General features: G+C 35.0%; 2 protein-coding genes across 3 annotated transcripts; one reads left to right on the forward strand and one right to left on the reverse strand.

Moving 5' to 3' along the window:
• The first annotated feature begins 1732 nt into the window (after positions 1-1732).
• Positions 1733-25987, forward strand: LOC118608676. The gene is made up of 2 exons (XM_036227851.1): positions 1733-2930; positions 24380-25987. The coding sequence occupies exon 2, from the start codon at positions 24532-24534 to the stop codon at positions 25135-25137; it is 606 nt and encodes a 201-aa protein (XP_036083744.1). The 5' UTR covers positions 1733-2930; positions 24380-24531; the 3' UTR covers positions 25138-25987.
• On the reverse strand, positions 15581-24252 carry AREG (amphiregulin). 2 transcript variants are annotated; one of them, XM_036227853.1, is made up of 5 exons: positions 23183-24252; positions 20497-20698; positions 19652-19807; positions 17562-17673; positions 15581-15800 (listed from the first exon to the last, which is right to left on the reverse strand). In XM_036227853.1, exons 1-4 carry the CDS (start codon positions 23322-23324, stop codon positions 17580-17582), a joined length of 594 nt encoding a protein of 197 aa, XP_036083746.1. In that variant the 5' UTR covers positions 23325-24252; the 3' UTR covers positions 15581-15800; positions 17562-17579. The 2 variants fall into 2 exon arrangements, with proteins under 2 accessions (XP_036083746.1, XP_036083745.1); XM_036227852.1 differs by having other exon boundaries at positions 15581-17673.
• Positions 25988-27411: the final 1424 nt, after the last annotated feature.

Consider the following 27411-nt stretch of genomic DNA (forward strand, 5'->3'; position numbering starts at 1 on the left):
TCAACTGAGCTTGTGGCTGCACCCTTTGGGACCTTGGGGTTGACCTCGGGCTTGACTTCCTTGGGCTTTACGAGAGCCATGATAGCCTCAGCACGTGTACTCATGGCCTCGGTATTATTGGCTTGGATCTTCATCAGCCCCTTCTTGTGCTTCTTGGCAAAGCTCATGTTCCTCAGGAGGTTGGGGTCCACTCCCTTACGAGATTCGTATCTTTGTGATCAGGGTTTCTTGATGCCGTTTCTATGTCATGTTCAGGACTTGTTGTGATTCTTGGACTCGGCCGTGACTACACCGAAGCCCACAGCTTCCAAAGTGCCTGGGCGTAGTGTCCATTCTTACTGTCAGTTTGGTCTATCTGTAGGTGGCAAGTATAACAAAACATAGAGAATTTCTGATTTGCCTTCTCTCTTTAGTCCATTATCATCATTTACATGGCATTTTATGACATATCATGAGGTAACATGCTACTCTATTTACCCTATTTATTACATCATTCAACAGGTAAGATTGAATCTTTAATAAGAATACTCTCCACAGTGCCATTTCGATGGAAAGGGGATAACAAGAACTAACATTTAGTAAACTCTTATCATGTGTAAGGTCTCTTATTAATCCCATAACAATCTCATGAAGTAGATTTTTAAACATTTTACAACTTTCCCATTTTCTAACTGTGGAAACAGGTTTAACAAAGTGGCTTATCTTGTTCCTAGTAACATAGCTAGTAACAACAGTTCAAACCTGTTCAGCCAGACCATTGGCTTAGGGTTTCAGTGAGTTCACTAACACTTATTGAAGATCTACTATGTACATGAGATTTAATCACAACCATCTTGGGTAGTAACCATCATCTGTCTTCAAATGAGGGAGGTTACTGGACCCAGCTGAGTCATTTAGCTGGAAAGAGGTAAAATTTGAGGTAATAATTTAGATCTGTCTGACAATAAAGGAATCCTTTCTTGTCACCTCTTGGGAGAAATCATTCCTTTAAAAATTACTCTTCCATTGCTATCCCAAAGAAAATAGCAATGGAAAAATTAGAGAAAACAAGACTTGAAAGTCAATGAACTTGCAACAAATATTGGAACCGAAGTAGTTTCTTTGGACAAGTTTCGTTCAGGTTAGTCAAATCTTTTTCTTTACCCATTCTTCCTTCCTGATTGATCTCTTTCCTCCCACTTCTACTTCATTCTTCTCTCTACAACTTCTACCCATGTGCTAGTTGTTAGTTCCATAACTAGCTCAAATCTCCTTGCCCAGATCTCATTTTTTTGTTATCTTCTCAAGCCCTGAAACTAGTTGTCTGTCAGAGGACTTGGGTGTGCCTCAATGCCTGAGGCAATTTTTGCTTTTAAATAGAAAGCTTTATCCAGAGACTGCAATTCTACCCTGAAGAGCTTTTGCGGTTTTTTTGAAAAACAATTTTTTTTATTTTTAAAAAATAATCTAACTAATCAGCTAGGCCCTCCCCGAGCAAGTTCAAACAGTGTTTTGCTGGATCTCTGGGCTTTTTCTCTCACCTCTCTCCTACAGCTATTTCTCCCAAAGGAAGTGTGTTGATTGTTTTCAATGATTTTCAAAGAGATCTTCTAACTAAGAGAATAAACTTTCAATAAGAATAGTTTTGATTTATTTATTTTTATTACCTGTTATAATTATTTCCTACTTTAGCTTCAAAGAAAAATACATGAGTTTGAAGGTGCCAAAATCAAATGGGGATTTATATGCCACATAGGGAAGGGTTTTGTTTCCAGAAAATAAACATATCTTAAAATCCTTAATTATGACTCTTCTGTTAAAGAGTTTTGATGGAACTATATAATTTTATTTTTTCTCTTTCCAAATGAAGGCGATATGCTGGCTGATCACAGTGTCTGTCCAGAGTTAAAAATTTGTTCCTTTGGCAGTCTAATAATATATACATCTTTGACTAACTTAAGTTATTGGCACCTTGAGCTTTCTAGTTTCTATTTATTTTATAAGATAATGATTTAGAATGTAAAGTGACATTAGTGATTTTTAATTTTTTTAAGTTGTAGAAGAGTTTATTCAAATGAGAACCTTCTTGGTAGGCCAATTCAAAACACTAAAATAGGCAGAAATTTCTCATCGAAATGGAAGTAGAAGACATAGAACTTTATAGAATTGCCCCCATCTCAACCCAGAGGATAATTCGAAAGCATCTCCCACTTTTATGTTTAAAAACCACTACAACAAAATAGCCTAAAAATGGCATGAATCAAAACTGTCATACTAAAAATGAGGACAATAAACTCCACACTGAATTTTTAGCTGACAAGATTCTCTACCACACTATGATTTGAGATGTATATTAACTGATGCATAAAGGTTTAAATAAGGTTTATTAAAATTAATTTAAAGATGTAAGTTTATAATGCATTAAAGCGAAGGTTGAAAATTAAATACATGGAAGTCCGGGACTGCCTTTATAAGATGAAAAATTAAACTATTTGTTTATTTATTTTAAGCTCTTTATTGTCTTTGTATAATTTCACTGTCTATCAGGGCATCTGGCATATAGTAAGTAATCAGTACATGTTTCTTAAAGTGAGTCAAATAAAATAAATTTCATGCATTTTACAGTATTGATGTGTAATTTTTTTCTTCATGGATTGTATTAATGGAGCATAGGATGCATCTATTTTCATTTAATTTGAGGTGAAATTAGAAAATATATGAAGACTAATTTCTCCAGTCTTTAATAGTGTATAGGTTGAATGATCATACAAGTGACATCTTGCATTATACTTCAACTTGCAGTTCCACTACGCATCAAAGGAAGCCTGAAAACCTTGAAGTAACAGCAAAGAGGACTAGGAGGGCTGGTGCTTCATGTTCTGGTAGAAATGTATATTATTTAGAGCAGAGTCTTCTGATTAGATTTGAGTAGTGTCAAACAAATTTTTGAGGTATGTAAATAACTTTCAATAAGAATAGTTTTTATTTACTTATTTTTATTACTTGTTATAATTATTTCCTACTTTAGCTTCAAAGAAAAATACATGAGAATGTACCATCCACAATTGGAGTATTTGGTGGTCACATAACATAGTTAAATGTTCTTTTGTCCATGGCCACACAAGCCTGTCCATCTATAGTTGTACTTTATTGCTCAGATACCTGATAAAACAGAAAAATGCTGAAATTATCAAAGATGTCATCTATTCAAATGGACTGTTAATTATGACAAGGCAGCTAAAGAGCTAATTTTAATTTAAGATAAAGCTTATTCTGGAGGAACTTGATTAGAATAAAAAGTTAATATATGAATAATAAACAGAAATTGAGAAAACATGACGTGTGTTCTAATTTTTATTGGATCTTGAGCAAAATAATACTGCTTTAGATGTCCAGAAAGTTTTGATTGGATGCTGGACATTTTGATATTACATCGTTGCATCACTGAGTGGATTTTGTTGTCTTCCTTTTAAAATTTTTTTCCTTTTTGTTACATAACTGTTACTTCAGATCCATTTGGTGCTTTTGTGACTTGTTTTTAAGCTTCATTTCGGTTTGTTTAAAGTAACTTTCAGTCTAGTGATAAGACATGACTGTATCGAAGTCTCTATTAAATGTCTCAGATGTTTAACAAGGTTCACAATAGATAGTATGAACTTGAAAATCTCCCAGCTCTGTTGGAACCTTAGGAATTGTTCCATTTACAGATATATAGTAGTTGTTCTTTGCCCACACTGTGGAATGGCATCTTAATTATAAAAAGTTTACTATGCAATCAAAAGCTTAGGGAAACCCCCATGCAGTTTTCTGGACCTTTTGTTTTCTGCATATTTTTTACCTATATGGTACTCTGCCCCATAAATTTCAGCTGTGTTCGACACCCTGTACTCAAATCTGTGTTTCCTCAACTTAGTGAGCACTCCATGCACTGCTTAGGTTTTTCTTTCCAGTGCTGAGATTCAAAAAGTACCTCCAGGCAGAAGTTCAGGATGATAGTAAGCCCCATCTCATTTGCTTTCCTTCTCTCAAGGATCACTATCCTGTACTGTCTGTTGTTTATAATCTGAAAACAGGTGTTTCATTTTTTTTTCTAGTTTTCTAGTTGGTAATATCAGGAGGGCAGGTTTAATACTAGTTAATAAATCATGTCTGGAAGCAAAATTTCCACTATAAATCAGAAACAAATAGGTAAATTTTTCTATGGAAAATTATGCCATTCCAGACACAATTGTTATCATATTCAAGTAACAATGTTTTACATTTATGTTTCCATAATCCTATTTTTTATGGAAAATTTATTTCACAACATCTTACAGTCATAAAATAGAGATTACAAACCTTTTGAGAGGTTCTGTGAGTTGTGAAAAGACTTATTACAGACTATTTTATTAGCTTCTACCTTGTCAATATTCCTATATATTTTTTACAACAATAACAACAAATATGATAACATTTTTCTCAGCTTGTATGCCCACTTTATTCATCTGATTTTTTTTTTGATGCAGCATATGGGATGGGTATTGTTATTGATATCAATTAGCAAACGAGAAAAGTGAGGCATAGAAAAACCACATGCCTTGTCAAAAGTCATTTAGGTCTTATACCTTGGATTTCTGTTGGCAAATTGAGTATTCATTTCACTATATTTCATGTCAACCTACTTGCAGCAAACTTTTATGGTAATATATTTCATATTGCAAAAAAAGTCATTCATACCTTCTACATGAGTTAAGAAGCTCTCATTTATTCATTTACTATTATATTAAAAATAAAATGTATTGGATGCGTACTGTGAGTTTGAGGCACTGCAATCATAAGAAATGTCCAAGCCTGTATAGAATTTTTATAATAGTTTATTTGAGCTAAATTTACAATAATTCTGAGAAACAAGATCTCAAATGCTCTAGAAAATAACAGTCTTGCAGTTTCTTTCATACATTGGGAATTAAGGAGGGAACATAAGGAAGATTACACGAAGGAGGGAGAAAGCAAGATGGTGATTGAATTATAGGATGGATAACAAGATTATGTGCTTTCTTGAGGGTGATTATGCTTCTGAGGGGTCTGAAAAGAGGTACTTTAAAGGTATGTTAGCATAGATGCACAGAGATGCACAATTAACAGAGATTGCTTAAGTCTTTTACTAAAGAAGTTATATGACTACCCACCATGACCTGCTCAGTTAGGAATTTATAATCCAATCACCTTGTGAGGTTACTTTCGGTCACTGAACTTATCAGATTTATTATAGTGCCCCCTTTTCATCCACAACACTCTTCTAAATACCATAAGGAAGAGCCACCGCTAAAATAAAGAATTCTTAATTAGCTTTTAGGAGTGGCCTTTTAGATATGCCCAAAGAGTGAGGCTAAAGAGTTAGTTTACCAGGCTCAAGTCTCCTGACTCAGGGTTCCTTGTTCTTTCCAGTATTCCTTTCTGCAAAGTTTATAATATTTTAAAGATAGCATCATTTTCTCTCAGTGGAGGGGCCTGTACCTTTATAAATAAGGGAAAACGGCACATGGAAAGGAAAAATGCAAAATCATACAAGTCCAGGATAATCACGAATGGACACAAAATTCGTAAAGTCCCTCCTCATTATATTGGGCCTTTCAGTGGGCACACATGACAGGATAAACAGAATATCAATAGAACACTTTAGCACTGTGCCTATGGTGGTCCAGCTCAGTCAGCTATTTGGTCTCCATAAAGTCTTCTGATTGGTTGAGTGAGAGTCAACTGATTGATATTGAATTAAGTACTTTGTTTTCTTTGTCCATGATTTGTCTCTGATCAAATCCTGGCCGATTAAGATTCTCCCTGCTTTCTTTTCATTGAAAGCTACTCAGTGAATCACATCTCCAGCCCTTATCCCTAGCACTGAGGTTATTGGCTCTCAAAGCCTCCATGGAATGAGCTTGAAATGATACTTGGGAAAACTTCAACAGGCAGGCTGCCAAGTCACTTGCAGGTGACCGTCAACTAAGAAAAGTACCTGAAAATTAATGGGTCACTGATACTTGGAATCCCAGATTACTTAATTAAATTAATCAATTAGCTAATTAAATAATTAATCACCAAGCACTGGGGGTATTAAAGAATCTGTGTTTACATGGATGACATGGTAGAGTCATTAGGAGCCAATATCCTGGAATAAAGCTCTTGCTGATGTGTCCTCCATTTGATGGGTATGGATCACAGAGGTATACTGTACCTTATTCTAGAGTACATCTATTACTATTTCAGAAATAAAGTCAATATATATTCCTGCTAATTGGGATGTGTATGAATGTACATGTATGTTCATGTGTATGTATGAATGTAAAATGCTTTTCGAGAAATATCGTACTCTGGTATATATACAGTTATTTTCTTAACAGTGAAGTATGATTTCCATCAAACCTTTGGCCTGAAAAATTAGAATCCTGCAAGAAAAAAAAAAGTTCAGGAGTTTTTTTACTTGTAAAGAATACGTATCAAATGAATTAGGAAGGAGAAGGAAGGATGTGAAAGAACTCACTGGTGTATGCAGAACCTCAGAGAACTTTTGTTTTAGGCCTGAGCAAGGGTTCGTGTTGGCCCTCCTGATATTTGGATCGTGTGCCCAGACCTGTTATTTTTCACAAGGTACTTTGCACATTTCCAATAGTAAAAAGAAAAACTTTTCCGTGCCTTTGAGGGTCCAGTGCCATTCTTATTCTACCAATCTTCCTGCACTAAAGTGGATTTCCTTCTCCACTTTATTGGTACTCTACACCGCTAAACTGATTTATTTTTCCAACTGCCATCCCTAATCTTAGAAATTTCCTTCAATCTTTTTTTCCATGAATAGAAGAACCAGCTTCTTATGTGTTCCACCAAGCCACCAAGCTTTCCTATGTTCAATAGAAAGTTCAAGACTAAGATTGAAGTTTTTATTTGCTTACCAAACTCTAGAACTGGAGTTGTGTCTTTGAGAATACTAAACAATTTTTAGTGTATTAGAAAGTTAAAAAAAAAAAAAATCAAGGCACATAGGACCTGCATAGCATTTGAAATCCAGAGTTTCTTAATCCTGGCCCATGGACTCATAGGTGGCTAAAATATGAACTTCAGAAAGTCTTTGGGGCCCTGTCATTGGAAACAACAAAAAGTGTAAATGGGTGGGGAAAGCTTTCATTTATTTTCAAAGGATTTTATTATTCCAAAGGGTTCCACAGTTGGCCTTATAGTAAAAAATTCAGCAAATGTAAATGTCTGGAGGTTTGGAGTTTTAATCACTCTCTTCTCCTATCTCTGGGCCTCAATCAAGTGGGAAAAAAAAATTAACCAAATTGGGCCCCAAGAATTAATGATAAAGAGTGGTAAACCTGGACTGGACAATGGTGGTGAAATCTGAGCCACAAATGAGACTTTGACTTCCTCCTTTTCAGAATTAAAGAAAGGCAAATCTAAAGATGTGGACCCACCTGTCCTACCCACTTACTTACAGGCAGAGAAACTGAAATTCAGCCTGTTTGCTCACAGGATCCAAGACAAAGGAAGGGAATAGAGGTAGAGCAGGTCAGGGAACCTTGTCTCCGCAAGCCAGTGACCACGCTTTCTGATAACCATGGCGCAGTGGATTTTTACTTATTACTACCAGTAGGTAAGTGGTCCATTTTATTTTAGGTAGAATAAGAGGGAAAAAATAGAATGAGAAAATATTCCAGTGCTAAGGGGGAACCACTTCGCTTCTGTTGAAATGTGGTATGGGAATAAGGGTCCTTGGCAAACAGGAAATATGATGTGTGTTACTTACAACCCACTTTTCATTGACCCCTGAGGAAGTAAATTTAGTAAGCTCAGAAATGTAACCTTTGCAATAACCAGATGTGAAAACTACTAATATCTGTTTTTTACCCATTCTGATACTGTGCCTAAGATGGCACAGCATGAATTTAGTTCTACAGAACTGGAGCCTTACCCCTGCATTCCGTTCCTAGATTCATAACTTGTGTGGCCTTGAGCAAGTTACTAAATCTCTGTTCTTTAATATTTTCGTGTATGATATGGGCAGTTATTATTTAATAGAGTTGTAAGAAATGAATGAATTCGTACATGTAAAGTGCCCAAACCTCACTTGGCACATGGTAAGCACTCAATTAAAATAAGTTACTTGCTAAGGCTTTGGAATTTGTCCTGTAAGAAAAATTCTTTAAATATTTTTCTCCTATTCATACAATTTTATAGCATATGTCTTACCTTTTATTTAAAAAGTCTTATCCATACTGTGTCCCATCATCCCACTTTCAAAATTATCCATAAAATGTCCAAGGATTAGCTGAACTGATGGGATACTCTACAGTATTTAAAGTTGTATTGTAGGATGAGATTTAATTATATGGGAGAGATATTTATAACAAATTTTAAATGAAATAGAATTATTAAAGTAGTATGAAAAGTATGATAAAATTTTTCCTTGATGACAGAGAAATGTTGATAAAGTATTTGGAAGAATTTGCAACAGAATATTGTGTTATTTCTGATTGGTTAAATTTGGGGTGATTTTTATTTTCTCCCTTCTTAAAATTCTACAGCCCTCCCCATACCCATAATTTAATCACAATTTAAGCCTCATATTTATTAACTTTATTTATTTAGCATCATTTTATGCATTCAGTTTTTGTCTGCTCCTTATTTTGTTTTTGACCTCAGGTGCAGAGAGTTAATTTAAATATTTTTCTCAGTTTTATCTCCTGTTGTTTTATTTAGTTCGTTCTCAATACCTTCCCTGCCACTTCCCTGCTCTTATCATCCTTCCCTCACTATTAGGCAACCATTCTCATCTGGTTTATAGAAACTTTTTTTATATTTAAGTAACGTAAGCATTACTTAGTTAATATAAGTAGTTTGTGACCTATATAAACTATATTTGATTAACATAAAGAAGTAAGAAGTATCCTGGCTTATTGCTTACTTGCTTCAGCATCATCTTTTAAAATTTTAACATTAAAAAAATCTCCCCATATTACTGTGAGAACAACTTCTTTGTTTCTAATGGATGTACAGTGCTTCCCAGTGTGAGCCCACCACATTTGACTTTTACATTATCCATCGATAGAACTGGAGATTGCTTCTAAGTCCCCACTCTCATAAACAACACTGTAACAAACATCCTCATGCAAGTCCTTATATGGTCATAAATGTTTCAGGGATATATTCACTCTGGGTAATAGAGTATATTTATTTGTAATTTGATTAAGTACTACCATAATGGGAGTTACAGGCTGACCTTTAACTAGTAATGTTTAAGTGTTTCTATGTCCACAAACTTCTGCCAACATTATTCATCTTTCTATTTTTGCAAATCTGATAGGCATAAAGTAATATTCTATTGTTTTGATTTATATTTCTGTATTTTAATAAGTCTGAGCATCTCTTTATATGCAGGGCCACAATGTATAGATGGCTGCTAGGTACTTAGGAAAGAGTGCTCAGCTAAAGATGTGAGTGAGAGCTGAGATCCAGCCTATGTTCTGCATGCCCTAGCATGCGGCCATAGCTATCTAGAAGAAGGGCTGACTTTTGCTAATTCTCACCAAAGCACCACATGAACTATCGTTAGTCTAAGTCACATACTATTAGTCACTTAGGCTCACATCCTTTTCCCTATTTAAGTTGAAAGTCCTGTTTTTTCTTGTCGACTTTGTCATAATCCCTTTGAGGTTTCAGACATTGCGTATTTCTTCTTGAATTCTGTCAACTGTCAAATTTGTCCATGACATTCTTCTTTCAACAGAACTTCTTCATTTTGACATAATCAAAAGACAGTCAATATTTTTCTGTATGTTATTTAATTGTGGAGTTTTGCTTAAATCCTTCCCAACCCTAATTTATGAGTATATTTTCCTGCATTTTTCATATTAACTTTATAATGTTACATCTCACATTTACATATACAATCCTCATGGGATCTACCTTTGATTATGATTGAAGGTAGTTGTCTGATTTTATTTTTCTCCACATTCTAAGATGCTTTTCTCTACATTTACTAAGCAGTCAATTCCCTATTAATTTACAGCTCTATCTTTATCATGTAATAAATTGTCTCTGAGCTCTTTGTGTTGTTCCATTGATCTATTTGTCCACACTTATGCTAGAACCACACTGTTACTACTTTAGTTCATGTCCTTATATACAAGCTTTTATGCTTTTTTAATGGAAGATTTTCATAGATTATAATTTTCCTGGACAACAGATATCTAAATTTTTCTTAAATGAAATCATGTATTCATTGTTAATACACATTTATCTTACAGGTTTTAGTAGTTGTGAATGTTATTTTTTTATTTTAAGATTGAGCTAAGTTGTCATTAAAGAAAAATCTTATTGATTTTGAAATTTTGTATTATGTACGGCAGTCTCATGAAATCATCTTACAAATTCTAATAGTTGGCATAATGATTCTATTGACTATTTTAATAGACAATCGTATTAACTACAAATAAGAACATTTATTTCTTGTGAATTCTTATATCTCTTATGTATATTTCTTTTCTTTCAACTTTAGTTAGAATTTTTATATGGTGTTCAACAGCAGTAGTGATAATGGACATTCTTGCCTCATTTTTATCTTAAAGGGGAAGCATCTATAGATTTGCTATCAAGTATAAATTCTACTGCAAGTTCTAGTATATAGCTTTTATCAAGTTCAGGAAGTATTCTATTTCTAGTTTTAAAATAATTTAAATTATAAGTAGATTTTGCACTTAAATGCTTTCTTTGCCTTTATAAGAAAATGCTTTTTAACTCTATTACATATAACAGAAAAATACCATTTTTAAAACTCTATTGTATTTAACAATGATATACTATATGATGTTGAATCATCCTTGCATTCCTGACAAAAACTCCACTTTCATGATATAATTTTTAAAATACACTTTTGAATTTTCACATCTTTGCCTATAAGTAAAATGTTCCATGATTTTTTTTTTCTTACATTGCCCTTGTAGAGGTTGGCACTAGCATCATATAATAAGCTGGGCAGATTTCACTCTTTCTTTACATTCTTAACAGCTATAAAGCCAAGGGGTGGCTATGAACTCTGATCACCTCTTCAGTTTTTTATGGCTTATTGGGTTATTTAAGCTTTTTATATTTTCCCATTAAACTTTTCGTATGTTTATTTGTATATTTGTAGAAACTTATTCATTATATCTGGGGTTTTTATATATATTAGTACCATCTTGCAGCCATGAGGACAGAACATCAGCAAGAGGGAAAGAACCTAGACCTTTAGCAAAATTATTGGACTATCAAATTAAGCAAACTTTAGATCGTCCTACCTCTGCATTTAATTTATTAGAGATAATAACTTATCTCTCTAAGGCACTAGAATTTACTTAGGTGTGGGGATTCCAGTACTCTCTTTTTCTTACTTTTAAATTGTTGTTCTTACAGTTATTTCTTTTTTTCTTTTGACCTTTCATTTTTTGTATCTTATCTTTATTTTGATCAATTTTAATGAAGTCTTATCTTATTAATATTTCCAAAAAATAATCTTTGGTTTTGTTTAAAACTGTATCATTTATTTCTGCCTTATTTTAAATATTGTTCTATCTTTATTGATTGTGTTCTAGTAATCTTTCACTAAATTTTGAGTTAAATGATTAGCTTAAATCACTTTTAAGCTTTACTTATTTTCTGATAAATATATTTAAGTCTACAAATTGGCTACTAAATACTATTTTAGCCGTGCCTCACAAATTTTGAGGAATAAATATTTTTATTCAGTTCTAAGTATGTTTTAATTTTCCATAAGATAATTTTTAACTCAAAAGATTTTACATTAGTGTTCAGACATGTGATAGCTTTTGCTATTCTTTAAAATTTTTCTAATTGTGTTGCATTATGACTCTATGACCCAAGCTGCCAACCACTTCACCATCCACACACACACGCATACATGACCAGAGAAGTTTATTACAAATTTGGTCTTCCCACAAAGACCTGGAAGAAGGTTTGATTGCACTGTCCAAAGCATCACTATTTTTATGCCAGATAGTAATAAATATTTATTAAATTAATGATTAAATCAACATAATAATATATTTGTAATTTGTGAGATTGGAGGTTAATGTAAACATATTTGCATGAGATATTACTAAGTAATTACTTTGATTTCTAAGACACCAAAGAAAACCAGCATCATTACTTTAGTCATACCTCATAAAGGTCAAATCCATCTAACTAAGTGAAATATTAATTATTGAGAAAATACTTACTCATTTGGTGCTATCTAAATCTTATACTCTGTCATTTCTCTTCTGGTTAACTTTAAGGATACTTCCTAGAATTTATGAAATGTTTCTTTCCATAACCTATGCTTGCCTTGTGCACAGAGAGTTGAATAATTACTTGTAATTGATTATTGACTGTATGACAAAGTAGCCAAAAAGTACAAGTTACATCGTTCAGCAATAAGCCAGCTACTTCGGCAGATGCTCTTTGCTCCCTACCCATATACCTTAGGTTATATTTGTTTCTAAGCACATTGTGGCCCTTCCTACAGCTCCCCATTGCCTAGATCTTTCTCTGGCCACTAGAGTTAACTTTGTTTATACATGAGCCAGGCCAAAAATTCCAGGGAATTGGTCTCTCCCACCCCAGGAGCAAATCTTAACCAATTATTTGAAAATTTGTGGATAAATCTTATTTAAAAAAATTCCCGCTTTTTTACTCCTTGGATGAGTTAACTCTAAGATGTGTATTCGATACTGGGAAGGAGGGTATAGATTGGAAAGTTTTGTGAAGACAGCACAGGTAGAATGTGTCATCTTATCTGAGTCTTGAAGAAATAAACCAGTTATTTTATGAAGGTCAGTTTTAAACCACGCTAAATTGGTATGGAGGCAGTATTCTCCAAACCCAAGACAAACACCTTGACTGTAGAAGTAGTAGTAAAGAACAAAGTTTAAGTGAATCAGCTTTGGTGCCAGAGAGCCTGACACTGTCTTTTACTAGCTGTGTGACCCTGGACAAGTTACTTAATCTCTTGGAGCCTTACTTTACTTTTCTATAAAATGTATTTGCTCTAAAGAAATTATAAGAATTCGAAGACTTACTATGTGAAAAGCACAGAGAATAGTTCATGGAGTATCTGAATACTCAATAAACTTAAGATTATTATTTATATTATGAAATTAGTTTTTTTCCTTCTATTTCACTGTAATGAACTTTTATTTTAAGGGCTAGAAAAGTACATGGGATAGCAGGCAAGTGCTTAGAACCTCCACAGTGGCTGTGAGTAGCCTGGGTCCTCCCTCCAAGTGTTTGGTAATGACTGGGAAGATTCGTCAATACAAATATATTTTCCTCAGACTCATTATAGCTTCCTTAGGTAATCTCGGGCACTTTCGTGGTTTCGGTTACCATACACATTTTGATAACTCCCAGTCTATAATTCTTCTCTTCCCTGAACTTCAGACTTTCATATCCATTTACCAGATATTTCCTGACATCTCAAACTCAACAGATTCAGAGCTGAAATTAAAACACTTTCAGACCTGGATTTTTCATTTGATTTTCTCAATCTGAGATGTGAGGTAAAGACCAGGGTTGATTCAATGGACTAATTGGCTATTTGACACTTATTTCCTCATAAGTCCATTACAAATTAGAAATGTTGACTTTGCAAAACAGGGAAGAGCCATTCTTCAGTCAAAGATGAATAAAATCTAGAATATTCAACAAACTAGAGGTTACCTACTTAAATTATGTCTCCATCTGCTGAGCCACCAAAGCCAGGAACCTGAAGGTCATCTTAAATGTCGTCTTTTCCCTCATCCTCTCATTACCTGTGGCCTTGCTTCTATAATAAATCACCTTGTTTTTGTGTTTTTAATCTATAAAAAAAATCTTCAAATACACTTTGAGTTTCTCTTTTTGTATTTGAAGAAACTCCTCAGCTTCTTCTCACTTGAAATATTTCAACTGCTTCTAAGTCAACCTTCTGCCCCTTGGCATAGGCTCAAGTCCCTCTCCCACATGACTGCCTGTGACCTACTTGAAAAGCAAATCTGATCAAGTTCTAACCCTGACCAACTGGCTCGAATGGTTACTTATGGCCTAAGTATGAGTTTGTGGCCTTCTGTGACCTTGCCCTTACCATTCCAGCTTCCTTCGTAGCCTGCTGATTTTATATTTTCTGTTTCGGTAATATTGAACTATTTTATCTATTTTCCTTTTCAGGTCATACTGTGTGATGAGTTTGTAATTTTTCTTATAATGATCTATTCTACATAACTCTTACCTATCTTTCAAAGATAATCTCAGGTAGCATCTCTCCAGGAAGCCCTCCATGATTCATCAGGCTGGTCTAGGTGAGGTCTCTCTGGATTCCCAAAGATCCTGGTACACACCTCATCCAGTTATTTACTGCACTGTATTGACAAGATATACTCTCTCCCACCAATTAGATGGAAAATTTCTCAAAATCAGAGATTTCTGTTTTATATCCTTAGCACTATACTTGAATTATCTATAATAAATATTTCATGAGTAAGGTTGAGAAAAATGTGTGCTATAGATGTTCAAGTGTAGTTGAATAGGAGGTTCTCAAGACTGGCTATATATAGAAAACATCTATAGATCTTTTAAAAATACAGATATCAATAACCCACCTCTGTCCATTTAAATCAGAAGCTCTTGGAGGTGGCACCTGGGCATGTAGACATTTAAAACTCAAGTGAAAATGTGCAGGTGAGGCTAGGAAGCAATAATGAAAGGATCACTGGGCAAGGATTTGGTGAATTGTATGCTAAAGACAGATGGAAATGTTGATGAGTAAGGCACCTTTCATTCATGCAATTCTATGAGGTGATTGCTGGAATTATGTTTATGATTGGTTAATTTCCTCAAGATATTCCCCCCATATTATAAAGGTTTTTTTTGTTTTGTTTTGTTTTGTTGTCATTTTACATGCAGGTAACTTAGTCAACAATCCAGGAACCAGACTGTGGAGATCATCTTAAAAGAGCACCCGCCCCACCACAAAGACACATGTATTTGTTTAAAATAATGTAGGAAAAATAGCAACAAGGGAAGAAAAAGGAGGCATGGGTTTTAGATGCTTTAACCATTCATGTCATGATATTAGGGAAAATCTCAAATCTAAATGTTTCCTGATTCTCTTGAAATGCCACACTTGTAATAGTCAAGCCTATTCTTGTTTCCTTCTTATTTATAGTGATAATGATAATGAGCAGTGGATTTTTTAAAAATAATATCTGCATCTACTTAATAGAAAGGCAGTATCATATGTTTATTTTAGAAGCCTTTATAATTACCCGGACTTGGAATAAGTTCTATATGAAATAAGAAAAGCCTGTTTGAGATATTAGTATTTATAGGAGGATTAACTGGCGCTAGCTTATAAGTTTCCCATTAACAGTGCTTTCTAAGAAAAGGGATAAGTTTGGAAGATCAACATAAAAACAGTAAAAAGTAGAAAGGAACTCCTTTTAAAATGACCACCTAAGTGTTGGAAGAGAAATACGCTAGAGTCTTACAATCTCAAAACTAATATTCAAACTCTCAATCTGTTTGATTAAAAAAGTTTAATGAGCTATAAAATAAATACACTTCCATTAAATATTAAATAAATTATTTACAACTTGAAAAAATACTTTTTCTCTCTATGCATCTTTATGTACAGAAATAAGACTTAGCACAAAAAGTGACAATTAAAAGTTTTAAACCATCAGAACAAAAAGGTTCTGTTTTCTTAAGATCCACTGAAAAGAGGAACCAACTCATCACTCATGGTTGTGACTTGGCAGTGACTTGGATCTGATACCCTGTACAAAAATAAAATAGTGTTAGACAGAAGCTCAATTCCAATATAACTTTAAGAAAATGTCAAAGAATAATTAAAAATCAGAATTTCTGTCAATTTTTCTTTCTAAAATGAAAAATGCTGTGAGTATTTCAAAGACGAACCATCACTTTGTGAATTCTCCTTTCACACCTCCTTTGGTTACATGCCTACTTAGAAGACTGCAAATGCTCAAACCTGTTCCATCAAATTCTGCTTAATAAAAAAGCAGCAGTAGTCATGACGAATGATTTCCACAACCAAATTTATGCAGTGGACATAATTAAAAATACAGATTAAGTGTCTCAGTGTATTTGTGTTATACAGTTAATTTAGGATAATTAGTACCGACAGCATAATAATAGTAGCCACCAGTTAATAGGCAGCCACTATGTGTTGGCACAGCATATTCTTTTTCTTAAAAACAGCTGGGATCTACTCTGAGAAATCTCAGTTGCACTAAGTAACCAAAAATCTACCCTTGTTCATGTTGGTGGTCTTAGCTTCAGCACATTAAGCTCATATATTAATAAATTTTGATGCAATAAGTACTGAGTATAGCACTGGCATGGATAATTACCCATTTCATGAGGTATTGAGCTAATTCTATAATAAGCTCAGAACATAATACCTGCACTTAACCCATGCTAAATGTACTGGTTCTCCAAGCATCTAGAGTGGTAATTAAAGATGGAAATACTGATTTAGTCAATTTAGGATTTGGCATATTTAATAAGCATTGCAAGTAATTCTTAACCCATTGAAGGGAGGAAATCGATGACGTAAGGATGTGACATCTTTCCTGAGTGTCTGAGGAAATGGAGTTCCTTCTTATGACCAACTTTAAATTTGTCCTTGAGCTCTTCGCCTCCCTCTTCCTCTGGATGTTTGCTTCATCAGCTGTTCATTTTCTTATCAATTAAGTATCTCTTGGCATATCTTCTTACTTTCTCCCTACAACATGCCTATCTCTCTCTTTATGAATAATTAAAAACAAAAACTACAATATATACTCTAACCAAACTCCCTCAAATTTGTACCACTTCTCCCTTCCTACTTCCTTTCTTTAGAAGGATGTTCAATGTACTGTCTCCACTTCAAATTTGTAGTGCAAGCATTCTGACTTTGGCTTACCCCAAGTGAGTGCAACCTATCATTCCACCTTATTTCCCCCAACATTCATTTGAAACAGATCATTTTTGACAAGTTTCAAAAACGATCTAGTGTCTCTCACAGTATTAATCTTCCTCTCCTTTCATAATTATTTGTCCCAATCTCATCAGTCCTTTGAGGCTCACTTTCAATGCCACCCTATCTATCCATCCTTTTCTACTGTCTAAATGCATTTCATTGGATACTTGCTATCTTTCATTAGAAACTCCTCATATTCCATTGGTTCCTTCCTTATGACACATATTTTACTTCCCTTAGTATTCTGGCTCCTTACCTTATTTTCTAAACTAAACTAAACTAAACTAAACTAAACTAAACTAAACAACACAACTAAAAACGACACACAGAAGAGGATGTCTATGTCTCCCTCATCTTTAAATCCCTTATACTATAGTCATTTCTCAATATTAAACTTCATCTCATGCTCAAAGAATAACACTTTAATGTAGCCAGTGTTCACAGTGTATCCATAATTAAGACCCCTTACTTTCCTCATTTTTCTTGAGATAATGGATGCTGTATTTTTCAAAATTATAGGATATGAACTAAAAATATCTTTTAAAACACAAACCTGTAATATTATCTGCATTTATGCTATGGCTTGTGCATTTCCATTTTCTTGTCGAAGTTTCTTTCGTTCTTCAGCTTCTCCTTCATAGTCCCTGAAGTATCGTTTTCGAAGCCTTCAGAGAACAAAATATACTACTGTTATCAAAGTTCCATTCAACCGTGTATTAGCTGGGGTTTTCATGAATATAGGGAATTTCTTTTTGTGAGTCCTTATAGATCATTATCCACTGTACTTGATGCCAAATCAAAATGCAAACCCAGTTGTAAAATATTACCAATTTTTTTTAAAGGAGATGTTTATGGTGACTTTATATCAACATATTTCCACAGTATTAAGATTTAAATAAATGTGCTTTAAGATGCAAATTTTCAGAAGGCATGGAAAATATCAATATATGTTTTTATTTTTCAAAATCTAGCGAAGTGCATGCACAAATGGAGGCAGAAGATAGTATAGTTTTACCACAGAAGGACTTTATGTTTGAACAAACTAATTCAAATGATTAGAATTTTTTAAAACAGGCTTACAAAATAAGTTGAGTTTTATTTCTAAATATAATACTTCCTTCTAGTTTTATTTATTGCTACTTTTTATTTTTAAAAACTCGAAGGTGAAGAATAAAATATTAAATTAAAAAATCAATGATTTAAAAATGTCTTGGTGTTGTAGAAACAATTTTTAATAGGTCTTTAATCCACCTACTAAATGTTATTATTAAATAGTAAGAACTTTTGTTGTGACGCATAGGAAAAAATTCACTTCAATAATGAAAGAACAGCAACTGTGGCTTAGGCTAGTGTTTTTTATGTGTTTCAAATACCAGGAGAATATGGGAGAAAGGGGAAAAAGTCACTGCTTAGTTTTAAGAGTGCCAACACGACAAAGTTTTCCATGCTTTTCCAAAGGATTAAATATTTTAACTTGAATTTTTTTTGTTTGTTTTGTTTTGTTTTGCTTTTATGGCTATCCTATGTTAAAGAATAATGGCTTGTCTGATGTATCTTGCCTCAACACATTTGCATTAATCTGGCTTGAGGTATTTAACAGGTCAAAATAATTTCTAGGGCGTGCAAAGCGAATTTAAACTACAGATCAAACTTTATGTGCATCATAAAACCATTTTTTTATGTGTCACTTTATCATTATCTGATCTGCATTTAAAATAATAGTAAACAATGGAAGAAGATAACCCCTTGTTTCCTGAATGGCAAGTGTGGTAGATCATGTATACAAGCCAGTTGTTAAAGTAATTTACAAAGACCTAAAATTAGAATAATGAGTCTATTGCTTTTTCCCAAACTCTAGTAGCACATGAGTCATTATAGAGCCATTCATGCCCTCCCCCAACTTCCTTAATTCACTGACTCCTTTTGACAGACAATGCCATTTTGACATACCAACCAGTGTCTACAAGCTAGAACAGCCTAGTTCTAAAGTTCGTTGGTCAAGAAATGAAGTATGTGATCTCTTATTATGAGCATAGGGAAGATACTGCAAGAGTGAAACAGTAATAGAGTTGTCCCTGCTTCCTACGCCATACCATATGGAGGAAATGTGTGTGATTTTTTTTTTTTTGAGTTCTCATATCGCATGTGACAATAACAAAATAGGCACAAGCTCTAAGTAAATCAGTACCATGCTACGAAATTCCTAATTCAGAATTTTGCATTCTAATAGGGCAGAAGACATATCTTTTGTGGGCTCCTGTTTTGAAGCTCTTTGTGTCAGTATCTCTGACAACCAGCCTTAATTAGCTTCTGGGAGGTTTGCTTAAGCTTGATATTCATAATAGATAGCAATACTCTGAGACATGAGAAGAAATACAACATGAAAAAAATATTTTTTAGGTTCAAAAAATTTCTAGATTCTTTAAAAAAAGGCTTTACATATTAAATTTCAGTGACTAAAATAATATAAACTTGGACCATATTTTGTGACCTTTGTCAATGAAGTGTAATGATATGACCAAAGACCACATGCCACCAATAGAATAATTCATCTAAGACATGATAGTACATTGTGACAGAAATACTAAAAACAAATTAACTTGGTGTTATTTTATGCAGAATTTTTAATTATGCCATACTTACTGAATTGTAATAACAACAGCAATAGCTGTGAAGCTCACAGCTGAGATGAAGGCAGCTATGGCTGCTAATGTAATTTTCGATAAATCACCATCGACCATGCTGTGAGTCTTCATGGACTTTTCTCCACACCGTTCACCAAAGTAATCCTGATGGCAGCTGTAAACAACCCATATTCCAAAATTATAATAACTTAAAACATTTTGTATATTTTAGGCTTACTTTCCAAGTCACAGCCATTTAATTCGAACGTTTAAATAGAATCAAAATCATGAGGCAGAGAATCCATTTGAGTCAAAGATCTATTCGCATAAGAACAAGTGATTAGTTTGGATGTGATACTCTAGGAAGACACAAATTATTATTTGTGCTTTTTTTATGACCAATTGCTGAATTTAGTGATTTGTTATGCAGCTAATACATTTCACTATTATTTCATGTGCTAGCAGCTTTTTGGTGGTGAGGAGAATAGAACATTATCTGAGAAGTATATTTAGGTCCTTTTTTAAAAAGAGGTTTTGTAAAATACAAACAGTAAAATGTTGGTTTATACCAGGGGTCAGCAAACTACAGCCCCATTGTTTAAATTTGATGATTTGCCAGGTTTTTACAGTGTGCAGCCTAGAATGGTTTTTACATTTTTAAATGGTTACATTTTAATCAGTTATATAAATATATACATAATCTTGACCCAGGAAGCCTAAAATATTTAGTATCTGATCCTTTAAGAAAAAATGTTTGCTGACCTTTGGTTTATACATTGGAAAAATAAATGTTTTTTTTTTGCAGCTAAGAATTTTAATGTGGTGTTAGAAATACAAAATTCTACATAATTAAGGAAAACTTACAGGCATGATGTTGTTTTCAGATGGTCTATATATTTGCAATCTCCGTGAATGCAGAAATTTTGAAACTCAGCATCGCATGGATTTTTCTTCTTTCTGTTTCGTCTATTTTTTCCATTTTTGCTTCCTTTTTTCTTTCTTTTGGACTTATCTGAAGTCTTTTCACTTTCTGTTTTGTTTTTCTTCGGTTTAACTACCTGTTCAACTAAAATTAAAAAAAAAAATTGTTGACAGCAGTCTCTCTTCATCTTGAACATCATTTTGGAGACATGAGAGAAAGTAGTCTTAGCAGTGAGAGCTAATGGAGATAATCACCATATTTGTCTCATTATTAACTCAGCTTATATACAATAAGTGGGCAAAGAGAGTATCTGTATTGTATAGCACTTAAATATCTGAATTTCTCTGTTATTTCATTAGTTAAGAAACATTTTGAATTTACTTCTATCATTATTATTATTATTATTATTATTATTATTATTAATATGAGTTATCTGTCTCAGAAAAATCTATAAAATATTTTAAATGTTTCTTGAATTTCTGATACATACCAAGTTCTCGGTAATAAGAATTGATTAAAGTAAACACAAATCACATTTGAATGTGTTGTTACCAACACGAGATAGACGAGGACATTGAAGTCGAGTGAGGAAAACAAGTTACTCATCCTAGGACACGCGGCTAGAAAGTGGCAGTGCTGGATTGTGAAAGCCTATTATTTCCCCAACTTTATTATATTTTCTCTTTGAAAAGGTCAATGTCATTAGTTAAAGTGGGATGTGGGTATATTTGTGGATTTTATTTACTCATATCAGTCTAGTGCTCGCCGCCATAATTGACAATTACTGTGTACTACTTGAGGGTGGAAAAAACTGAGACTTATACATTAGAGTTCATCAGTTTTCTTCAACTCTCAGATTATAACATATTATAATTAATTGATGTTCTTTAGGGGACTCATTTATGTGATCAATCTATTTGAAAATATAGGAGACAGATATATTTGAACTTGACACTTTAGAGATTCATCATAACTTTTCATATCCACAGAAACATTTGTTCAGTGTCATAGTTATGCAGGATATAGTTTACTACATGCTAAATGTAGGAAAGAGGAGTTTCCACCTTAGAGTTGTGCATTTTGTTAAACTAACTCTCGAATAAATTAATCTGAACAAGTAATTAGCAAACAGCCTGGTGAAATGAAACAAATACTATAATGCCATAATCCCATTAGTCATAATAGTCCTATAGCATCCATTAAACAGAAAACATTAGAAACATAGGGAAAGGTATCCAAGATAGAACCCTTTGATTAAGAAAAGAACAAATAAATATTATGACTATTTTAGCAGGTTATTATAACATTAACAATAGTCCAATTAGGAACAATGTTTAATAAAGGGGTATGCAATTTTTATGTTGACACTTTCCTCTAATGATAAAAAAAAGTACCACAAGTTAGAATAAGTCCACCAACAGATACATTTTAAATGGCTATTACTGAAATTTATCAGATATATTACAAAGTTTTGACAGAGTCAAATAGTCACTATGCTGGCCCTAGCCATTTTCACCACTAACAATTTGGCCTTTTGAAATGTTAACAACTTGAAACACCTTTAAGAGAATGATTTTGAGAATCTTGACCATCTAATCATTCTTCCAAAAGTAAGAATTATAATGGATCCTTTCCCCACATTACGTAATGGCATAAGTTCCAAAGCAAGGGAGTAATGTGGTGCGTTCACTTAAGCTTTTCCCACCTGCTACTTAACCCCCAGTCACTGTCTCTATGGTATCACCTACTCTCCCTTCACCAGTTCTGGGAGCCAGGCAGAGGAGGAGGATTCAGGGACACTAAGGCTAGGAGAGAAGGGGCCTCACGTCCTGCCTCCACAATGGATGCTACTAGGATATTTAAATCTGATTTACTGATGACCTCATCTGCCCTCAAACTCCAAAGTAATATGAGGGCACTAAACAGTGCTTACCTTTAATGAGGGCACTGAACAGTACTTACCTTTTACTTTGGAACCCTCAGAAAACAACATGAGAAGAAACTATGGGTCACTATTAGGATTTGAGGTTAAATTGTAATTTAGCAATATAGAATCCATTCATATTTCCAGAAAGATTATTATGATGTTTCTCAACACCTAGTACTTACAGCTGAAGCCCAATTGCTCCTTTCCCATTCCTTCCTTCTGTTCTTCTATTTGTGTTAGAACGCAGTTTTTTAGGGAAGGGTGGTGGTGGGGAGTGGATACAGAATTTGAGACACAGAGTAGAAAGGGCTGGTTGGACAGAATGGAGGCCATGTGGACAGTGGGAAAAAGCATAGCAGCTGGAATCAGGGATTGGATTTCTCCTTTTGTCTGTGAAACTTGGGCAGAACCCTTAATCTTTTTGTGCATCAGTTATCACATCTGTAAAACAATTCCTACTTCATGAAGTTGTTGTGAAGATTAGACATAATAGACATAAAATGTTTGTTAGTGCTCCAGATATATAGGATGTGCCACATATAGCTCTTTTCATCTCAGTTTGTAGCCTACCTACCAGGATAAAAACAGATATACACATCAGAAAGCCACTAGAAGATTTGGGAGTGTCTTTTCTTCTAAAGCAGCTTTGCTCTTACAAACACACATCATAAGGCTCCTTTTTCACCTTGTCCTCTACTCACCTCTGACTGAATCATCTACAATATAGCCAGATATTTGTGGTTCATTATCATACTCTTCTTCATAGTCATAGTCGATCCCTGAGGACAGTTTGCTAGTAGAAGGCATCTCACTCACAGGGGAAATCTCACTTCCTGAGGACATCTCACTTCTTGAGGTAACTTCAAATCCATCAGCACCATAGTCCCCAGAAAATGGTTCCTCTTTCCCAGAGAAGGTGTCATTAACGTCCAATCCAGCAGCATAATGGGCTATGGGAGAAAAGAACAAGAAAAAAAGGTAGAGTGCCTCTCTCACCAGTCATCTGCAATTCAGGAGAAATGTTTATCTTCTGATATCAAAGCAGTTATTGCATATATGCTATTGTTTGTGATTGAGTCACTTATGAAAGCAACTTCACATTTTGCCAACAAGCAAACTCATCTGTTCCAATTACAGAGCTTCTTTCATCAAGGTTTTCTTTTCCATAGATACTCTACATTAATTTATACATCAAAAAAAAAATACTGCCAAATAGGCAAATTAACCTAATATACATACTTACTTAACAGGTATTGTCTAAATGATCCCATCATTTCACATACCAAATGCATCTGTGTTTGGTAGAATGCCACCTGTTCCATTATATCTAGAACCATAGGCAGGTTCTAAATATAAATATCAGATTTTCTTAACACATGCTCACATTGAAAGAAGGCTATGTACATAAACTATAAAAGTATTATAAATGGTAGTTAATAATAGTAATTACTATCGTCATTGTTTCATTATTATATTCTCACATTAAAAAAACAAAAAACAAAAAACTGGAGCATAGTTAAGATGTGAAGCCCTGAGTTTCAGGCCTCTGCTTTACCCTTTGGATCTCAATAAAACAGTCAGAGAGGTGCTTTTAACTTCTCCCTGGAAGGATGCCAGGCCCTCTAGGAAGGTAAAAACAAAATCAGTAGACAGAGGAGATAAAGAATTTAGGCAGGAGGCAGTACTCTTGCGTCCAGGACTCAGCGACTCTAAGATCTCCTGAAATCACGTCACCTCTCTGGACCTCGGTTCCTTTACCTGTAAAGCGAAGGGCTTGGATCACATGATCTCTAAGGGATCCTTCAGCTGGACTAAAGTTAAGAGTACAGGGGTTCTCCGGTACCCTCTTCCTAGCCTTGAACATCTGGGACACCTGCCCACTTTTCTCTTCCTCCCAGGGAGTAATCATAGGGAGGGAGCTACCGTGAGCACCTCCCGCGGAACAGAGTTGGGGGCGCCGAAAGGCGGTTTTTGGAGAAGCCGCAGCAAAACTCAAGAGGCGACAGCTTTCGCCTGCGGTGGGAGAAGCGCCCCGCAGCTCAGACTTGGGATGTTCTCACCTGAGCCGATGATCAGGAGCGACAGCACCACGGGCGCCAGCGGCAGCGGCGGGGCTCTCATTGGTCCCTCGGCGCGGCGGCGTCGCGGTCTCTGGGGCAACTCGGCGGGGAGCTGCGGCTGGAGGAGGAGGCGGTGGAAGACAGGGAAGGGCCAAGTCCGAATGAGCCGCTGTGCTCGCCGGCCCCGGCGGGCTCGGGCACCGAGCGCTGCTCAGGGAACTCGCCTCGGGATCTCTGGCTTCCGACTCCCCGCGCAGGAGGAACAAGGCGTGAGAACATTCCGAAGGTGCGGCGCTCACCTGCTGCTTTATAGGGCGGGCGGGGACCGAGGCATCGCCCGTGACGTCACGGCCACCGCCGTGGGTGGAGGAGGCCGCCGCCCCAGAAGAGGTTACTACCCCAAAACCATACACGGATGGCAGACACCCCGCCTCCCTCGAGCCTACGTAGAGAGCCGCTGGGAGGAAATGGAAATTAAACCCCAAGCTGCAAGCCTGAAAAATACGAGATCCATAATTTCGGGTGGGAGTGGTGTTTGGGAACTAGTATCTGACAGTCCCGATTTTCCAAACTCCCAACAGACAGGGATTAATTAGAAAAGTTCCGTATTCATATGTAAAAGTACTTTAAGACCAAGAGTGAGGTAATGATAGCCCAATGTCTTTAACAAGGATGAATGAAATTCATTAAATGACCAGAGAAAACACACCTCCTCAGGAGGAGCTTCTTTATTTGTGATGGGCCTATATCACAATCAAGGGCCCTTTCCCACCCACTACTATGAAATGGTCACAATTTCAAACCACCTTCTTTCCCATTTTTTTAGGTGGCCAAGGACTCTCATCAAAATTAATATTTATTGATCACTTACTATTGCCAAACTACACACTTAAAATATTGTTACACCATCTCAATCAATAATCTCGTTGGGTAAGTATCATCTTCATTATTTTATAGAGAGGACAAATTGCAGCTTTACAAAGCAAGGACTTTACACACCTGATTATGCCAGAAGCTAGATGGATTTAAATTCAAGTTCATTTATAAAATATCTTTCCTCTCTGATAAAGGAATTTAGACTAAACCAATGTTTGAAATGAGAGTTTCTGGGGAGAACAATACTTAGCATAAAGGAATACTCTCTGCTGGATGAAGGGTGATGCCCAAGACTGTGCCTTTCAAAATCGGTGAGAAAAGGGCCAGCTTTCAAGATCCACTTAGAACCTAGCAGGGTTGTAATCCTGACAAGTAGATAAAATGAAGAGGAGGGAACTGTTTACTATAACTAACCTTGATGTAGATACAACTCCAGAACTAGATTTTTCTTAATTTGAGGAAGAAGAAAAAAAGCACTGTTCTAAGTGTTCCCTTGTCCTGAAGATACATATCTCTTTCCTGAGTGAGAAAAGCAGCCTTTCTAACAATGTGGGTCACCAAGTATCTGTCCTAATTCTGGGAACCTTTTTTAAAAATTTATTTTAATATTATTATTATTTTAGTCGAGGCAACCCTTGATTGACCTCACAGATTGCAAGGACCTTGTCAGCTTACAATCCCTTATTATTATTTTATTATTACTTTTTATGCCTATACACCTAGTCTTCCTAGGTGGTCTCTCATTCAAGTACTAACCAGGCCTGACCCTGCTTAGCTTCTGAGATCAGACAGAATTGCGCTTGTTCAGAGTAGCATGGCCATAGACTGTGAAACTTTATAAAAGCTACTTACTGTTAATGGCATATCATAGTAGGTAGTGTAAATAATACCATTGATTTAGTCAGATGAAATAAACAGTTATGATTCATGCCTTCTCTCTTGTTCGGTGTTTGTTGAGAGCATATTTTGTGTAATCCACTGTTTTTTTTTTTTTTTTTAATGGGGGCAGGGGAATGGAGACAATAAGCAGAGAGATTAGATGATGACTAGTTCTCTGCTGTCCAGGAGTTCAGTGTGCTGTGGGCCAGATACATAGAAAATGAATTCTGTTATCAGATGATAAGTATTCAGAATACCATGGAAAACAAAGATGCACTTCAATTTTGGCCATATATCATGGAAAGTAATGTGGAAAGATGGAGAGACCATTCACTGATGTTCTCAGCAGAAAATTTAAATGGAAAGAATACCTGATGACAAGGTACGCCCAAGAATGGAAAATAAAACTAGAAAGGTGGCAATGTCCATTGGAGGATGAAGTAGGAGCCTGCATCATCTTCCTTTTTGGTGGATGAGGCAATAGTGATTCAGAGATATTCAGAGCTTTGTCTGCAAATTTCAAAAAATGGTGATTTTGTTTGTTTAGAGTTCAGGCTGTCAGCCTACACTTATATTTTTCTGCTTTCAGATTTTCATTTTGTTCTCATCCTGTTCTTTCCTTTTTTAATTTTTTTCTGTCATCAGAAATGTTTAATTTGTTTGAAATCAAAGTGGCCTCTTTACATTGAGAATCGCTTTGTCTTTTTCCAATTGGAAATTTAGAGGGTAATAATTTATGTTAGTGTGGAATATAACATAGTGTCATAAGGGTGCAATAGCTAGTGCTTAGTATGAGCTTTAGAGGTAAACCAATTAGATTTTAATACACAAGTTTCACCACATACTAAGTCACTTAATATTGAAAGACTTGGATTTCTCATCTGAAAATAGGAATAAAGATACCTACCTGCTGCCAAGCAGATCAAATGAAATAAGATACATAAACAAGTAGTATATAATGAGTGCTCAAGAAATGGTACTATTATTACTAAGCACGATATTATGATACATTATAATAATCTTAGTAAAGAATTAAGTAACTCTTATAAATGGAGATACTCACAGAGCAAGTGAAATAATCTTCGATATTTTTCAACCATAAACTTTGTACCTAC

The sequence above is a fragment of the Rousettus aegyptiacus genome, unplaced genomic scaffold (assembly GCF_014176215.1).
Source record: "Rousettus aegyptiacus isolate mRouAeg1 unplaced genomic scaffold, mRouAeg1.p scaffold_m13_p_10, whole genome shotgun sequence".
NCBI classification, from domain to species: Eukaryota; Metazoa; Chordata; class Mammalia; order Chiroptera; family Pteropodidae; genus Rousettus; species Rousettus aegyptiacus.

Coding starts and splice junctions, on each gene's coding strand:
- AREG (XM_036227853.1), bottom strand. CDS start 23,324: ATGTCCTCAGGAAGTGAGATTTCCCCTGTGAGTGAGATGCCTTCTACT. Junction 19,808..20,496: donor CTGAAAACAACATCATGCCT/GTAAGTTTTCCT, acceptor GGTTGTTTACAG/CTGCCATCAGGATTACTTTG. Junction 17,674..19,651: donor GCTGTTGTTATTACAATTCA/GTAAGTATGGCA, acceptor TGTTCTCTGAAG/GCTTCGAAAACGATACTTCA.
- LOC118608676 (XM_036227851.1), top strand. CDS start 24,532: ATGTTCTCACCTGAGCCGATGATCAGGAGCGACAGCACCACGGGCGCC.